The 18,049-nt window shown below is 34.7% G+C and overlaps 1 protein-coding gene across 5 annotated transcripts in view; it reads right to left on the minus strand.

Annotated features, from left to right (window-relative positions):
* Window positions 1-18,049, minus strand: part of LOC150092386 (E3 ubiquitin-protein ligase LRSAM1-like) — a 414,983-nt gene that overhangs the window by 252,211 nt on the left and 144,723 nt on the right. For all 5 annotated transcript variants that reach the window (XM_090415009.1, XM_090415005.1, XM_090415008.1 and 2 more), the window contains exons 8-9: window positions 15,752-15,919; window positions 1,088-1,135 (exon numbers count right to left, since the gene is read on the minus strand). In XM_090415009.1, coding sequence (XP_090271135.1) covers window positions 1,088-1,135; window positions 15,752-15,919 — 216 coding nt within the window. The remainder of the gene's footprint in view (window positions 1-1,087; window positions 1,136-15,751; window positions 15,920-18,049) is intronic.

Genomic DNA, 18,049 nt, shown 5'->3' on the forward strand with positions numbered 1-18,049 from the left:
CACATAGACGCTTGGTCTCTGCAATCTGTATATTCTATAAATATTTCCATGGGAAATGTTCATCTGAAACAGCATCAATAATTCCCCTACCCTGTAAGCCCATTTTAACACATACAGCTGCTGCCCAACATCCTTTCACATTACACCTCAAAACCCACAGAACAAGTTTCTTTTCCTCCTCATTCATCCCTGCTACTGCAGCACTGTGGAACAGTCTTCCCCCAGACGTATTTTCCAAGGAATACAACATACAGGCATTCAAATCAAATGTGAACAAGTTTCTCCTTTTGCAATGCACCACCCATATATGGTACTAACGCACTATGGGTTGACCAACAAACCTCCTGTATATGGGCCCAACACAAAAAAAAAAAAAAAAACTCTTACTCCATATATTAAGGATTGCAGCAATAAATTTCGCCGTGTTAATCAAATCCTGCGTTAAGCAAAGGATACTTGTATATATGTTGGTAGGAGGATTTTACAGTAGAGATATAAAGAAAAATTTAAAGCTCATGGCAGCTTATCTGCATATTTCATCCAGCTTATGACAAATGGGGAAAAAGTTAGTGTTATCTCTAGAAAATGAGTAAATATGGGGCCAGATTGCATAGGAGATAAAGGTCCATCTTATGGTGTGTATGTGTGAAATATGCTACCAATGAATGACGTAAATGTAATTAGGTCAACATTTTTAAGGAAAGATGCAAGATATTTAGGCTTATATTAACAGAAAAACCCTTCCTCAAAAAGTTTTTGAACTCCATGAAGAAACCTGCACAGCAATAATAAAAATGCAGAAAAACATAAAAAATATTCACATATGGAACTTAATTTTCCCACAAATGTACATTTTTTTCCTACATAACTTTTTCTTCCAGTTCCCAGCATCTTTTTATCTATTTTTTTATTTTAATCTTATGGGAGTTCACTGCAAAATTGCATCAAAAGTCATTTCCTTCGGCAGATATGGATAATTGTTGTGGTTTCTTTCTGCAATAGCTCTGCCTTATAAAACTTTACTTAGCAACATTATTTTAGTCATATTTTAACATAAGTTTCAGATGCATAAATACATTATGCTTACCTGAACATAAAAATCTCATTATGGCCTCAGTACTTTCAGAGCAAATTTCTAAAAAAAGAAAAAAAAACATCAATGTTTGGTTAGACATATGATACCAGAATAAAGTTTTAAAAACAAACTACAAATATTTCAATAAGATATTAGTGTAATTTCATAATGATGCCAGCTATATTGATAAAACACTGTAATACACATTTAACAAAATGAATATGAACAACGTTTCTGCAATATAATATCAAAAGAACTCTCCAGAGAATTCTGGAGAGTTCTTTTGATATATGATAAGATATATTGTATGTATATTTTGATATATGCTGGAAGCAAAATGATTATGAGAAGACAATGTTAATGAAAATTGTAGATTGGTAGCTGATTCATCAGGGTATTCAATCCTCATGAGAATAAAAAGCTTTAGTAGATGGACAGACTGTTAGTGAGTTAGAAGGAGATATAAGGAATAAGGCATCAGGTATACTTAATTCTTTGATGTTTCTTAAGACCAATGGTGCAATTGGTCTTAAGAGAATGTTCAGGGGAGTTAATGGCAAGCTTAGCATACCTGTTTAACAATAGTCTTGCAACAGGACAATTCTCAAAGGAGTGGAAAGAGAGTAAAATTGTTCCACTTTAGAAAGGGGATAAGATAGGCTACAAATTATAGGCCAATCTCTGCATCTAGAGTTAAAGTGTGGTTAAGATGATGTAGAAACTAGTGAGGGCTAGGATACAAAATTGTTGAGAACAGCAGTGTTCATTAATATGGTCAGCATAGTTTGTGAAAGGGACGTCATGTTTTTACCAATCTTACGTACTTATGTATTTCAACAGTGACAAATATATTGGACATAAGGCATATAAAGTGGTATACACAAATTTTGCAAAGGCTATTATTCATACATTTTTGTATGACAAGTTAGCAACTAAACTGGAATGACAGTAGATTATTGAGTTAGATAGGTGATTAGCTGTCATATAGGTATCAGCAAATTGTGTATGTGGAGAGCAGTATCCCAAAACAAGAACACCAGATGGGATGCAAAGTATAAAATTAATGGAGAAATTCTGAAGAAGGAAGAGAGATGAAAGATTTGAGAGCAGTCATGAACTGGGTCCTGAAGTTTAAGAGTCACTCTGCTAAAACTATGAAGTCATCACATTAGATAATGCAATGATGATGATGAAGACCTTGATATGCAAGAATAAAGAGGTGATGGTTCCTTTGTATAAGGACTTGATGAGGATGAATATGGGTCACTGTGAGAAGATTTGGTCACTTGATTTTCATAGGGAATGAGGATATATATTAGGAAGGGGCTAGAGACTATATTGACTAAGGTGGTTTTTAGTCTGTGGAATATGAAGATAGAATGAGAGAAAGTCATTTTCAGATTCTCATGAATAGGAGGATAAAGACATAAGTTGGTAAAAGTTATTACCATATTAATGTGGAAGTGGTTTTTTATAAAGCAGAGGATGTTCTTGAGGCCATTCCTGGCAGTTTATTATTCTTATTATTATTATGTGACACCTCCAAGGAGTCCTTGGACTCATCATGGGAGGACACATCGCTCCACTACTTAACAACTTACCATCTCAACTTGAGTTTTTTCATCCAACAAGGATGAAAAACTCTGCTGCATTCATATGAGATTTGCTAACTCACCTTCAACTGAAAAAGCCCCCATATAAAGATTCCTCTTGGCATGATGAGAGTCAAACTTGGGTCTTTTCCGTCAAAGGACACAATGTTCCATTTTTCTTCTAGTTGTATCATGGAGGTACTAAGGATGGCGTGAGAAGTAGGACAAAGAGCAGGTTCTTAGTGGGTAGAATGCATTGTTTGAGTGCTGAACCTGTAAAAATGGTGAATGAGTTTAAGGCAGAGTTCAATAAGGTGTGTGGGGTGTGTGTGTGTGTGTGCAGGGCCGTCGCCAGATTAGATTGTGCCATGAGGCAAAAAATTAAATATCACCCCTGATGGATTATAAGACAAAAATATAAGAAAATCTCTAATTGATATTTTCTTTTTATTACAAGAGAAACATTAATGCAAAACGATTACATAATAATATTAATGAAATGTTTGCTCTACTGGGATATCGCACAATAAAATTGTTTATAAACTATTTTAAATTTAAATTATAGCTACATCCACCTCTATTGATATAGTTGCTAGACCAACCAATCTTTCTTGGGTTCATTGCTTTTCACAAATAATTTTTAATCAGTTTAAGCTTCGAAAAACTTCTTTCCACACTTGCTAACAGAAATTGTTAGCGTGCTCTGCCGCCTACTGCAATATGGCTGAATGAGCGCCCTTATTAAGCCGCACAAAGAACCAGGCTGACTCTATGCTACACCCTGTCGATGGTACTGTATATGTGTGTGTGTGTGAGAGAGAGAGAGATGGATAATAATCATCAAAAATAATAATGGAAAGCATCTGATGGTTTTCTGCTCAAGATATGGACTAGTAATTACTAACACCATTTTCCAACAAAATGTGCAAACATTCACATGGAGAGAAGACATAAGAAGTAAGAAAAGCCTCAATGACTATGTCATGGATGATAGTGATATCTTTATGCTGGTTCAGGATCTTCTTTTAATCTTTTTATAGTCACTTCTGGCTATAGGTTTCTCCCAATTCCCTCCATCTGTTTATATCCTGGGCTTGTTAGTGCCAAAGATTTCCAATTGGTTTTCTTATATCATCTGACCATTCTTTCAGGTCTTCCAGCTGATCTTTTGCCTTCATGTGGCTGCCACTCCAGTAACACATTTGTCCATCTACTGTCCTTATGTCTTGTGATGCGACCCACCCATTTCCATTTCTTTCGAAGTATGTTTTCTCCAATATCTAAAAATTTTGTTTTAGCTCTTATTTCTTCATTTCTGAGTCTTATGTTTAACAGACATCTTTTCATTCTTCTTTCTGTTTTTTTGCATTTTATCTATAATTTTGTTTTCCTTTTTGGTTCAGGATACAAGAGTGTAAAGAGAATTTGAAACGAGGAGTGACCACAACTTAGTTTTAAGTAGGATAAAAATGAATATCCCATTGAAAAGAACAGTATGTAAGAAAGTTTTAAGAAGAATTAAAGTTGAGTAGTTTTTACATGTGAACTGTACACTCAGCCATACAAAGATTATTGAATTAAAAATAAAACAATTTGAAAACTAGAACAAAACCTTGGAAATTCAGTGGCAAACAGAAAATATTGAATAATCAGCTAGGAAGGAATACAGTGAAGTTGTCTGCAAGATAGTTGTCTTGCAGAAAAATATCTTGTGTCCACCATAGTGGACGCAAGATGCTAAAGAAGCAGTCCAAGAAGAAGAAAGCATACTGAAGGTTCTTAGCAAACAAGCTGGCAGATGTCCTAAAAGAATACAGAGGAAAATGTAAAACAACTAAGCTACATGTAAAAGTAGGTAAACAAAAGTCATGGGAAGACTTCAGGAAAGTACAGCAAAAAGAATCAAAGATGATAAAGGCAACATGAAAACTGAAGATAAGGATATCCTAGATGACTGGAGTAATTACTTCAAAAGACTTAAATGACAGAATAGTTCGTAAAAATTTTTCAAGAGGAATGCAAACAAGAGCATAACAATATTTGAGGTAGAAAAAGCTGTCGAAAACTTGAAAGGTGAAAAGGCAGTAAGGATAGATTACATTTGACCAGAATTATTCAAATATGGAGGCATAAAAGTTCTGCAGTGGATGCACTGCTTAATTCAGAAGGCCTGGTCAGGAGGTTGAATTCCAGATGACTAGAATAGAGCACTTATAGTTCTCATCTGTAAAAAAAGAAATAAAGCTGAATGTGAGAATTACAGAGGAATTTCTCTAAGTGTGTCAGGCAAGATTTATGCAAGCATAACTGAAAAAAAAAATATCTTAATGTAAAAAAAAAAAAAAACGAAAAAGAGATCTGAATGTAAACTTAGAAAAATTGTGGAATAGAAACTTGGGAAGAACAAACAGGGTTCACGTCAAACAGAGGTAATCAACTTCAGATTTTCACTTTACAAAACAGTTGAGAAATCATGAGAATATGACAAAGATCTGTAAAGACATATAGCAAGGAATCCAGAGAAAAGCTTTTCAAAACACAATTATGCAGGTAATCTCCATTTCACGCAGGGGATGTGTTCCAAGAAATCTGCAAAAAATATATTTCCACATTAAACAGGGAGATACTGTTATTTTCAATGTTTTTATTTATTGATTGATTTTCCTATTTTTTTTTTACAGACTGAGATAGTCTTGTTTGTTATTATTTGCATATGGTGTGGATTTTTTTTATTTAAATCTTCGATTCAAGCAATTAACAATTTTTTTAAGCGCTCAGACGGTTTCACTTTGAGAATGAGTGATTTTCTTTGCTGAGAAGGGAATGGCATTTTCATCTGTTTCTTTAATTTTATTCTTATCTTTAAAGACTTTCTTATTGCTGATTCAATTAATTTAAATTCATGCATGACCTCAACAACCTAAAAACTGGATTTGAGTTTTTTTTTATGATTTTTAACTTTGAATTCAAAGTGATATGCCTCTTTTTAAAAATCAGTGTATCCTCACTGTTGTGACTTTCCTTCACTGGCCTTAGTAACATGCTTAATAAGGGTACAAATTCAATCTGTAATAAATTAGATACATGTAAAAACAATAGTATCAGAAGTGTATTGAACCAACATTTATGAACTTCTGTTTTCAAAGTTCCTCTTCAAACCAGCAATGAATTTTGAATTTGCAGACATGGGATGACGTCCTAGGTAGTGTGCTGTGCACAAAGCAGATACACAGAAGTGCATAACAATGCAGACACAGCAACATAACATATAAGTATACAGTGGCAAGAAAACACCAAGTAAAAGCAAAGTTGAGTAAATCAGGGGTTATCTGTATGGGGTAAATGGAACATTATATACATAGTAATATATAGTCAATATTTAAGTTGTAAAGTCAGCAGTTAGAAATTAAGGAAATACAGAAAGATGGTTTGATGTAAAATTAGGTGTAAGACAAATGCACATTATCTCCACTCTAATTCATCATCTATGTGGATAGCATTATGAAAGAAAGCGGCATTAAATTTGATATTAAAACGGAAGATATCAAACTCAGTTCTTTGCTTTATGCAGTTGTTGTTGTTCTAATAAACACATCCAGTGCAAGTCTTGAGGATTCTCTAACTAAACTGAATAACAGCTGTAACAAATCTGGCATAAAAATCAGTAATAAAAAGACAATGAAAATAGACAAGAATGTTAAAAACATCAACTGTATCCTGAAAGGAGAACATATAGAACAAATAAAACATCTCAGCTATGCAATTTTTAGTGAAGATGGCAAATTAAATATGAAAGTAGATAACAGAATTAGCAGAGCTCATATGGTAGGAAGTTAACTAAATAAATTTATCTGGAATAAGAGAGAAATTAGTCAAAACACTAAATTAGCTGTATATGAGACAGTGTTCAAACCAATTTTAACTTATGGATAAAAATAAAACACTTGATCAAAAAGTGGAGACCTCTGAAATGCGAGTTCTCAGAAAGATTAGTGGAGTGAACAGATGGCATCAATGATGATATTAAAAAAGAACCTGACATTGTTAGCATTCAAGAATATGTTAGCAGAGCTAATCTCAGATGGAATGGTCAATTCCATTCAATGAAATGAATGGAAGAGGAAAGATTAGCTAAACTTACTTGCATAATTGATAATTGAAAGATTAGCATAATTTATGTCAATAAATTATGAATATTTAAGGATGTGTGCCAAGTGCGATCTGAATGTAAACTTGATTGGCAGCAAGGTATCGGTAACTGAAGGTGTAAGTAGCAAGAATGCCACGAGAAGGATGAGTGGAGTGCTCAATAGTGCTCCACCTCCATTTTTAGGGAGGTGGAGTGCTATTAATGATAGAGAAAGAGTTATGTTCATACAAGGTAGAGATGCAAGAGGGAAATAGTGCCAGTGGTTTTGAGGCAGTATGGTGTGAGACAGAGTCGAATAGAATGAAATACTTAGATGTTACTAGACCTGGTAATGTAGATGATAGTGACAATGAAATGTACATTAAAATTAGCTAAGCAAATAGCAAAAGGGTGATCATTACGGACAATTTAAATTATTGCAATATTATGAAAATTACAGTATTAACTATATCATCATCATCATCAAATTCCTGCCATGTACCCTCAAGGGGTGTAGAGGATATAATAGTACTACTTGAAAAAATTACATCATTACTAACTTCCTATCTACAATTTTCCTCCAAATCAGTCTGTTACTTGTCAAGACTCCAACACCATCAGATATCGTCTAAGGCACTTTGTACCGTATCACTCCATCTATATCTTGGTCTTCCTCTGGGTCGTTTTCCTGCCAACCTGGCAGAGAACACTTGTTTTCCTAATCTTTCTTCACCCATTCTTTTAGTGACCATACCACCTGAGATTAGCTCTGCTAACGCATTCCTGGATGCTGACAATGTCAAATTCTTTTCTAATATCCTCATTTTTAATATGATATTGCCATTGATGCCATCTGTTTACGCCCCTAATCTTTCTCAGGACTCTCATATCTGTGGTCTCTAGTCTTTGGTCAAGTGTTTTACTTCTGACCCAGCTCTCAGATCCATAAGTTAAAACTGGTTTGAACACTGTCTTGTATATAGCTAATTTAGTGTTCCGACTAATTTCTCTCATATTCTATATGAATTTATTCAACTGACTTCCCACCATACCAGCTTTGCTGACTCCGTTGTCTATTTCTATATTAAATTTACCATCTTCACTAAAAATCATGCCTAAGTAGCTGAAATATTTTACTTGTTCCACAGGTTCTCCAATCACAACACAATTGACATTTTTAATGATTCTGCCTATTTTCATTGTCTTTGTCTTTTTATTGATGACTTTCATACCATATCTATTACAACAGTCATTCAATTTAGTCAGAGAATCTTGCACACTTGTAGCAGATTTATTTAGAAGTATAACATCATCCGCATAAAGCAAAGAGCTGACATCAACATCTCCAATTTTGATATCATGTTTAATACCACTTTCCTTCAAGGACAAGGATATTGTACTCTTCTTTCCTTGAGTACTTCTTCTAATGTATTGTCCTTCAGGAAAGGATACTTACCTGAAGGAAATCTTCCTGTAATTCCTTCAATTCTAACTGCTGACTTACAACTCAAATAAAGACTAAATATTGCTTGATATAATGCCCCATTGACACCATATAACTGCAGCGTATTGAATAGCTTCTCTCTTGGCACCTTGTCATATGCCTTTTCCAAATCGACAAAACTTAAATACAGATCTTTGTTATATTCCCATGCTTTCTCGACTATTTGTCGTAAAGTGAAGATTTGATGCTGACAGCCTCTATTTGGCCTAAATCCAGCTTATTCTTCACCCAACTTTTCTTCCACAATTCTTCTCAATCATTTCTCAAATATACTTGCATAGATCTTGCCAGGAACACTTAGTAGGGAAATACCTCTGTAATTTTCACATTCAGTTTTATTTCCCTTTTTATATATGGGTACTATGAGAGCTCTACTCCAATCATTGGTAATTCGTCCCTCTGTCCAAGCTTTCTGACCTATGCAGTGCAGCCACCGTAAGACTTTTATACCACCATACTTCAGCATTTCTGGTCGAATATCATCTACTCCTGCTGCCTTTCCACATTTTAAGCCTTTGAAGTCTTTTTCTACTTCAAGTATGGATATGTATTCCTGACTGCATGCCTGGTCAGTGTTTTTAACTACTGTGCTGTCATCACTGCTTGTTTCATTTAGCAGTTTTTCAAAGTAATTACTCCATACCTCAAGGATATCTTTTTCTTCTGCTTTCATGTCACCTTTATCATCTCTAACCTCCTTTTACAGCATTCTTTCCTCCGTTCCTAAGCTTCTTCAACAACCTCCAGAATATTTTGCAAACTTCTTGATATTTATTTTTTATATTCTTGCCAAAGTCCTCCCATGACTTTTGTTTAGCTAGTTTTACAAAGTACTTAGCATTCTTGCATTTGTCTCTGTATTCTCTAAGAGCACAAGCTGACTTATTTGCCAGGAACTTTTAATATGCTTTCTTCTTTTCCTTCACTGCCTGTTTAACTTCCTGTGTCCACCACGGAGTTCTGATTTTTCTACCCTTGCAGACAACTTCACTACATGCCTCAATAGCTGAATCAATCAGGGATTTCTTCAAGGCTTGCCACTGAATCTCCAAGGTTTCATTCCTGTTCTCAAACTCTTTCATTTTTTCTTCAATAATCTTTGTGTATTTTAGTCTACAGTTCACATCTGAGAGCTGCTCAACTTTTATTCGCTTTAAAACTTTCTTACATGTTATTATTTTCAATATGAAATTCAGTTTTATCCTGCTCAAGACTAAATAGTGATCACTTCCAATTTCAAATCCTCTGTACACTCTAGTGTCCTGCATCAAGGAGAAAACATCACTATCAACAATAACATAGTCAATGAGACTTTTCTTATTCCTTGCCTCTTCTCTCCATGTGAATTTGTGCACATTTTTATGTTGGAACATGGTGTTAGTAGTAACTAGTCCATGTCTTGAGCAGAAATCCAACAGATATTTGCCATTATTATTAGCTTTGCTCTTTTCTCCAAATTTTCCCAAAATATTTTTGTATGTCTCACAATCATTTCCTACTCTGCTATTTAGATCCCCAACAAGGACCAACTTTTCCTTTTTCATTGTGTCAGTTGCTTTTTCTAAAGCATCAAAAAATTCCTCCACTTCTACCTTAGTAGAACTTTCTGTGGGACCATAGGCACAAATAGGTCTCATTGTCCAGTTCCCCATTCTCATATTTGCCCACATTACTCTACTTGAGACTGCCTGCCATTCAAGAAGATTAGCCTCGTATTTTGTGTTGAATACTATGGCTACTCCTTTTCCTTGATTGTCATTGCCTGAATATAATATTTTATATTTATTGCTCAGAAAGATCTCACCAGTTTTTGTCTTTTTTGTTTCAGTCACCCCTATTATGTCGATCTGGTACTTATCTAATTCCTCAGCTAGCTCCATTTCTTTGCTATTCAGGCTTCTTATGTTTATAGTACCGATCTTTAACTCTGGTGATGTTGAGTTGAGGTGTGTTTTCAGATTTGTTCCAGTAGTTGACTTTTCGCTGTGCACCCTGGTTCCCTGGCGAATACAACGGGGGCCTTGTTTAACCGAGCGACGCCCCAGCCGGCATGAAATTTTGTCATGTTGTACCATCATTTTTTATTTTGATTTACCAATAAGAATACAATTTGGTCGGCTAAATCCCAAATTGCCATCCCATCCTCGTTCGTTCAGTATCCAAATAGATACCCAACAGGGTGCACCACGAGAAGGTGAGGATTGGACATTAGGTCAGAAGCCCTGGTCAGTTCTCTGCATTCCTTTAAAGGTTATGTGGAGGTCTCCTCTCAGTTATACAGCTTTGTCCCTTAAGCACCCCTATTAACTATATTAGAGGATAAAATAATAAAAATCAATTGCTTAAATTTTTATTTAATGTCTAAACATTTGATTGAGCTACTTTTCTACAAAAAAAATTATGTAAGGATGTTTGAATGATGCTCAACTGTTTCATCTTGTCATGCAATTTGTGATAGCTGGTGATCACTTTATGAAGATTTCAGCAGACTTCAAAGCTTCATTCATATCAGGATCAGCATCGAACAAATATCATTAGCATACTCAATGCGATTGAAAACTAGCTCAAGTTCTTTTGCAGTTAGCTTCTTAGTCATAACATTCTCTTCTTGTTCGCACTTCTTATCTTCTTCTTCTTCATGTGCATGGCTGAACAGCACACACGTTTCTTTAGTCGATGTCCAGCTGAATCAAACTGAGGATAATCTCTGGAGCTTTCAGATCTACTACTGGCTACTGGCTCCCAACTCTCAGTAATATAGCCCCTCCCTTGCTCTGCAAGACTCAAGCCTCAAGCAAACTATGGACAAAAATAATTGGAAACAGTTCCTTGCCTATCCACCAAGACATTTCCTTCCATACGTCACAAAGACTGAAATCCAGGCACCCTGCATGGAGGAGTGCAATACAAACAAACGACCAGAACTTCGACCTATGCGAGTCATGTAGAGAGTATTGGTTTCAACATATCCAATCTTCAAACATCCATTTCAAATCCGATATCTCGTCTGGAGGGCCTCAATCTCCCCAGACATGTATGGACAACTTTAAATTGGATCAGAACAGGATATGGGAGATGTAAGCATCTCCTGCATAAATGGAACTGGTCCGATACTCCAAACTCTGAATGCGGAAGAGGGATCCAGCCTATCAATCACATTGTGCTTGAGTGCCCTATCTACTAATTCTCGGGACTTTTTTAAACTGATCCCAGAATCCCTGGAGTGGATCTGGGATTTAAGGATTAAGCTCTGACTCCTGATTCTTAATTTTGATGTTTAATCATTTCAGCCTAGTGTACCCCTTTTAATATGATTTTTACAATTGTTTATATGCTGTTTTATGGAATTTGTATATATTATTCTGAGACCTGTACATCATATGCTAAATAAAAATTCTCACTTAAATGTTCTGAATGGGAATCGAGAAAGTTTCTCACATCTTTATTATCTTCTTCGAGTATTCTGCAATTGAACAGGTTCTTCTCTTAGTAGCAAAAACTTTCCTTCCACTCTCTTCTGTTCTGAGCTTGTCTTTCAAGGATGTGTACCTGTCTCCATTCAGCATGTCATCTAGCATTGTTTTCCTTACTCTTCCTCTGGGTCTTTTTCCATATATTTTTCCTTCGATGGCATCTCTGATGATTCCATTCCCCTCTCAGAATATGTCCGATCCAATTTCCCTTTCTTCTTTTTATCCTCCTTAACAGACTTCTCTCTTCTTCTACTCTTTTTTAAGACCTCTTCATTAGTTATTTTATCTGTCCATTTGATTTTTTCCATCCTTCTCCAAATCCACATCTCAAAGCTTTCCAAAATCTTAATTTCTTCTTTCTTCAATGTCTAAGTTTCAGCTGCATAGAGGGCAACACTCCACACATAACATTATATTAGTCTTTTCTTTAGATTTCTATCCATTTTACTTCTGAATAAATTCCATTTTCTATTAAAGACATCTCTTCCCATCACTATTCTTGCTTTTATGTCACTTTTACATCTTCCATCACTGCTAATCACACTTCCTAGATATTTAAATGTCTCTTTACTTGATTCAATTTTCTCCCATTTATTCTGATATCCATATTTGCCTCTTTCCTTGCTATTTTCATTACCTTTGTTTTTCTTATGTTAATTTTCATTCCATAATACAGGATTCCAGTAATCTGTTCAACAGATGTTGTAGTCCTGTTTCAGTATTTGATAATAATGCCTTGTCATCTGCATATCTTATTGCAAATATTTGTCTATCTCCAATCTTTATTCCTTCTTTCGAATTCTCCAGTGCTTCTTTTAACATTGCTTCGGAATACATATTAAACAAAATTGGTGACAGAGAACAGCTTGGTCTTACTCCTCGTCCAATGTAACCTGGTTCTGTTGTATCATATATGTCTCTCACCATGGCAGTTTGTCCCATATATAGTGATATAATTACCCATCTGTCTTTCCAATCTATACCAATCTTTTCCATTACTTCCACCATCTTATCCATTTTTACAAAGTCAAAAGTTTTTGACTTTGTCGAAAAAAGGTAGTGATCACTACCCAGATCACTACCGGTCTGGGTAGTGATCCTTCCCTTAATGCGTAGCATTATACATGTCAGTAAGGAGTTGTGCTTTGCATTATGGGATACTAAGGCAAGTGATGAGAACTTATACCACCTTTGCCACAAGTTTCCCCAGTCCTGAAAATACTTCAGGTGCCAACTTTGTTTGCTTACACTTGGATAAAGGAGTAAACTAAATATATAATTGGTAGCATAGCCAAGTGAAAAAAACTTCCATCAATTCCAATGGTTTCTGATATTGGTTGGGGGATTGTTGAGGACCGTTGATGAACAAGAGGATGAAAAATTATTTTCTCTCAGGATGAAGTTGGTTGAGCACCAGAGCTCACCCACCCAGTATGAAGCCAAGCCACATATGGACACCACGCTCCAGCAAGCAATGACTGCACGCAGGTGTGAAACACTAGAGCTACCCTGGACACTATACTGGCATCACCTCTTCACCAAAAATCAGTATCTCACATGGGAAGGGGGGGGGGATAGAAGGCTTGAGAGCACATTTTTCAAAATCTTCTATAAGGGGTAAATGAGTGCAAGAATCCACATCAGTACTCTGTCTATAAATTATGTTCTTCCAAGAGAAATAGCCAGTGTACATGGCAAGGAAAAGAGATCAGTAACATTAAGAGGAAAAACATTTTTAAAAAAGTAATTAGGTGGCACTCAAGGGAATATTGGTCAACTGTGAAGTGATATCAAAGCTAACCAATATGTATCAGTATTATTTATAATTCAATTTTCAACAGAAATTTTAAAATGTTTTTATTTTAAGTAAGCTTTGGTATAGCCAGTGGAGGAGGAGAAGAGATTTCATTGTTTGACTAATTTACAGTAGGTGGTCAAGTCTAAAATGAAAACTGCATTTGTTGATTTAAGGTAAACCATATCTAGTCATTTTTCCATATGTCTCACTTCGTTTTGTGTTTCTTAAATATGTTGCTGGGATTGAGACAAAATATTTGAAATAAATAGTTTTTTTTTTTTTTTTTTAAATCCTTTCTCAGTGCTGTTTTTTACTCCATCCAGCATATAGTAGCTAATAAATTAATCCAAACAAGACAAATTTTTGCCAAGTTTTTGGTTTGGTTTTTGTTTCAGTTCACAATAATTCTGGATTTGGTTTTAGTTTATGATTTTGGTTGAGTGGTGTGTGTTTTAACTGTCTCTATAATGTTTAGTGATAGAGTTGTGTATTTTTAACAGTCTCTATAATGTTTAGTGATAGAGTTGTGTATTTTTAACAGTGTAAAGAAGTTGTGTTTTATTTTGTGTAGCTACAAGATGGATACATCTCCAAGAAAGCATTCAAAAATATGTACTCTTTCTCAGCACACATCCATAATTCAAAGACAAATTGCCATGTGGTGTGGTGTTGGTTTGGATGCTGTTAATGCGATCTTAAAGAGGTTTAGGGAGACAGGTTACCTTTTCTCCTCAAAAAAATGGAAAATTGGCAAAAAAGGAAAACTATACTTACTCAAGATCATTTACTAGTTAGGAAAAGCAACATGAATTTGGGAGGACTGCCCACAGACCAAAAAAGAAACAACTGTTGATGAAGGCTATGCAGAAAAGGTTGAGTGGGCAAAACTGTAAAATGGACTGGACTGTTGAGAAGTGGAAGAAGGTCATATTCTCAGATGAGTGCTATTTCTTTGTCAAAGGAGAGCAGCACCCCATGTTTGCAAATCAGCAGCGAGAAGATCTCCTACTATCTTCAACAAACTCCTAAACACCCAGCTAAAAGAGATTCTGGGGTTGTTTTACACATAATGATTCCAGGATACTTGTGCCTGTTGACAGTATGATGAAAAGTGACCAATACATAAAAATAGGAGAAAAGAGTGGTCCCACAGATCCAGAAAGATGAAGAACTCATCTTCTAACAGGGTCTTGCTCCATGCTTCACAAAAAAAAAAAATAGTGAAAGAGTTCCTCAAAAATCACAACATCCAACTGCTTCAGTGGCTGGGTAACTCTCCTGACATTAACCCAATAGAAAATTTACAGGCCACAGTAAAAAAAAAAAAAGAGAGACCGGAAAATTAAATTTTGATACAAAGGATAATTTCAAAAGATATATTATATATATAAAGATATATTATATATATATAGATATATTATTACAGATATAAAACGTTGAGTAACGTTTTATATCTGTATTCTGTTGTTTGAGTTTATGAATAGCCAGACGGTTATGATTTGTAGTTATTAATTTCTCTTGTTTAAACTTTAAGTTTTACTATTTACCCCCTGAAGATGTAAAATTCTACGATTTACGAAACTTGTCGAGAACTATTATTTCAGTATTTTGTATAACTGAATAATAAAAAATGTGGTGTAATCACTGGAATATATCTTTTGACCCAATTAGCCACAGAAGTCTACACCTGCAAAAGATAACTTATTACAATCCATTATGGTTTTGAGATGCAGAAAAAAGAAAAATGTGTTCTACATCGATAGAGTTCATACCTAAGTGAATTAATGAACTTATTAGGAAAAGAGGAGCACATAAATTATTAGGTACAGTTGGAGTTTAATTTTTGTACTTATTTTCTTGTGAAATTAAAACTTTTATTTAAAATGTGTTTGGATTAATTTTTTCACTATAAGTTCCTCTCAAGCACCTAAGCCTTAACACACAATTACTTACTTTGTACTAATCAAGCAAATAATCATTGATGGTTGATCTTTACTGCCCTCTGGCCTATAGCAGCAACCAACCATATATTTTGTCCTACTAGCTTCTATCTAACACTAGACAGACATAGATGTACTGACTCCCAACACCACTCATCCATATTCCTTTCCATACATCAAAAAATTAATGTATTGAAAGAAAGCTGAAATGAAAAGCTAAAAAGCATTTTTTTCTCTTACCTTTGGAGGGATAGTTGACTCTTTCTGAATCTAAGTTAAGATTCTGCAAAGATGTCATGTTGCACATATCTTTAGGCAGCTTAGCAATTTTTTCATTATCACTTATGTCTAGTGATTTTAATTTACTAAGTAAACAAAGTATAACGGGAAAATCTCGAAATCTGTTTCCTAAAAAAGAAAAAATTTCTTACAGTCTTAGAGTCAGCATGAATAACCATTTGTTAAGGGGACAATATCAATACATATATACATGCACACAAACTTTAAAAAAAGTTTTAACTAAGCTTTAATAAGTTTACTAACAACATTATGAATCATTATAAGATACATTAATTAACTACCAAAGTTCCATAGTATTACTACTAAATTTTTACCAAAGAAAGATAATTGGAGGTGGGGAGAAGAGAGATGTGAACTTCCCTTTGATGATAAAGCCAGTTTAAGTATTCACCTGGTTACTGACATATAAGAATGCACTACTAATCTGAAACTTGACCAACTTTTGCCATCCTGGCTGGCAAACTTTTCATACTAGCTCTCTCAGTACTGTGGGTTCAAATCCCACAATGACAGGAACGTTTGTGAAAGTCTTTAGATGGTAGACAATTTTTGTGACCCCAGGATGCACTCACCAACCTACCTATTAGGAGTCTAAACTGGCTCAAAAAAGTAATATGTTTATTCAATAAAATAGGATCCTGGATTATCTAAGATATTAAACAAGAATAAGGGAAAACACAAAAAAAGCTATTAGAATAACTTCAACAAAACTGAATTATTCAGGCAATAATGATCAAAGAAAGGAATACAAAGTACCTATTTTCAAGCATGAAATTAAATACTATATATTCACATTAGTCTTTTCAATTTGAAAAGACTAATGTGAATTGCATTTTGCATGATGCACCGTAAGGCTGAGATCTGTTTCTTCCAGATACCTATCTTATGCCACTAATTCTGTTTGTCTCCACTCTCCCAAGCCATTATTCTTTCCTTTTCTGTCATTCTCTGCAAAGTTTATTTAGGCCTTCCCCTTTTCTTTTTTCCCCTTCAAGGATCCATGTCAAAGTTATTCTTAGAATCTCCATACACATCCAATCTATTTCCATCTGCATTTTTACCCCTTCAGTGCATTTATATAGTTCAGCATTTGTTATAAGTTGGGGCCAAAATACTTCTAATTTATGCAAATATTTTTTTTGAAAGATATAAATGTTTTTTCTCATCTCATTTTTCTTTCTTTACCTTGAGGTAAAGAGGGTTTATTAATTATCCGTCCTCAAACTGTTCACAAGATAAGGTGGTCAGCCCTATGCCCCGGTGTATCCTATGTTCTGTAGTGTTGAGTTCCCAAGGCCAGTTTCCCTGCTTTGCAGGATGAAAAACCCTATTGTCCACGCCCAAGACCGGCTAACTTGGCTATGGCTAAGAAGATGTTTTAAATGTTTTTTCCTCCCATAATTTTACAGATTCTATCTCCAGGCGTATATATATCTGGTATTTTATGCTACATACTTGAAAACGAAGTTCTTTATATTTATTATACATATACAAGGGGAGGGGATCTGAAAAGTTCTGATAAATACCTAGAACACAAATGATATTAAAGAAACTGATATAACCACAAGAAAGAACATATCTTAAAACCTTTGAACTCCCATGCTCCATCAAATTGTAATAATTTGTTCTTTTTCTTTTAGGATATATAAGAAGACATAAAATTACTTTTTGTTTTAGGTGTTTATCAGAACTTTCCAGATTCCCTAGTATATAAAAGCAAAGAGAGAGAGAGAGAGAGAGTGTGAGTGAGAGAGAGAGAGAGAGAGAGAGAGAGTGTGTAAACCAAACATATTAAAGAAAATTACGGTGGTCCTTCTCATTCACATATGCATTCGAAACCTTAAAAACTGGATATTAATTACAAGATGCCTGCAAATGCAGAAGTTAACATATTTCTGTCAGAGAATCAAACAGACATGATAAAAATCAGGTGAGGGAAGAGCCCTGTGGCTAATTCTGCTCTTGAAACTCCGAACACATCTTCCACATAAATTCTTGATTATTTTGAGTTAATGAATAGTCTCAAAGGGAAATCTAAATCTCAGCAACAAATCTGCTTCCACACAATTACACAAGAAACTTCATTCTTCATCCTATAATGAAGATCCAGAGATTTCACCTGTTATATTTGAATAATTATTCATTTTCTGAATCATTTAAATATACCACTATTAAAAATTATTCTTAAGATTCAATTTCTTAAATACTTAATAAAGATTCTATTATTAACATTGTTGA

Source organism: Typopeltis vanoorti, chromosome 26 (assembly GCF_054136105.1).
Source record: "Typopeltis vanoorti isolate ZY-2024b chromosome 26, IOZ_Tvanoo_1.0, whole genome shotgun sequence".
In the NCBI taxonomy this organism is placed as follows: domain Eukaryota; kingdom Metazoa; phylum Arthropoda; class Arachnida; order Uropygi; family Thelyphonidae; genus Typopeltis; species Typopeltis vanoorti.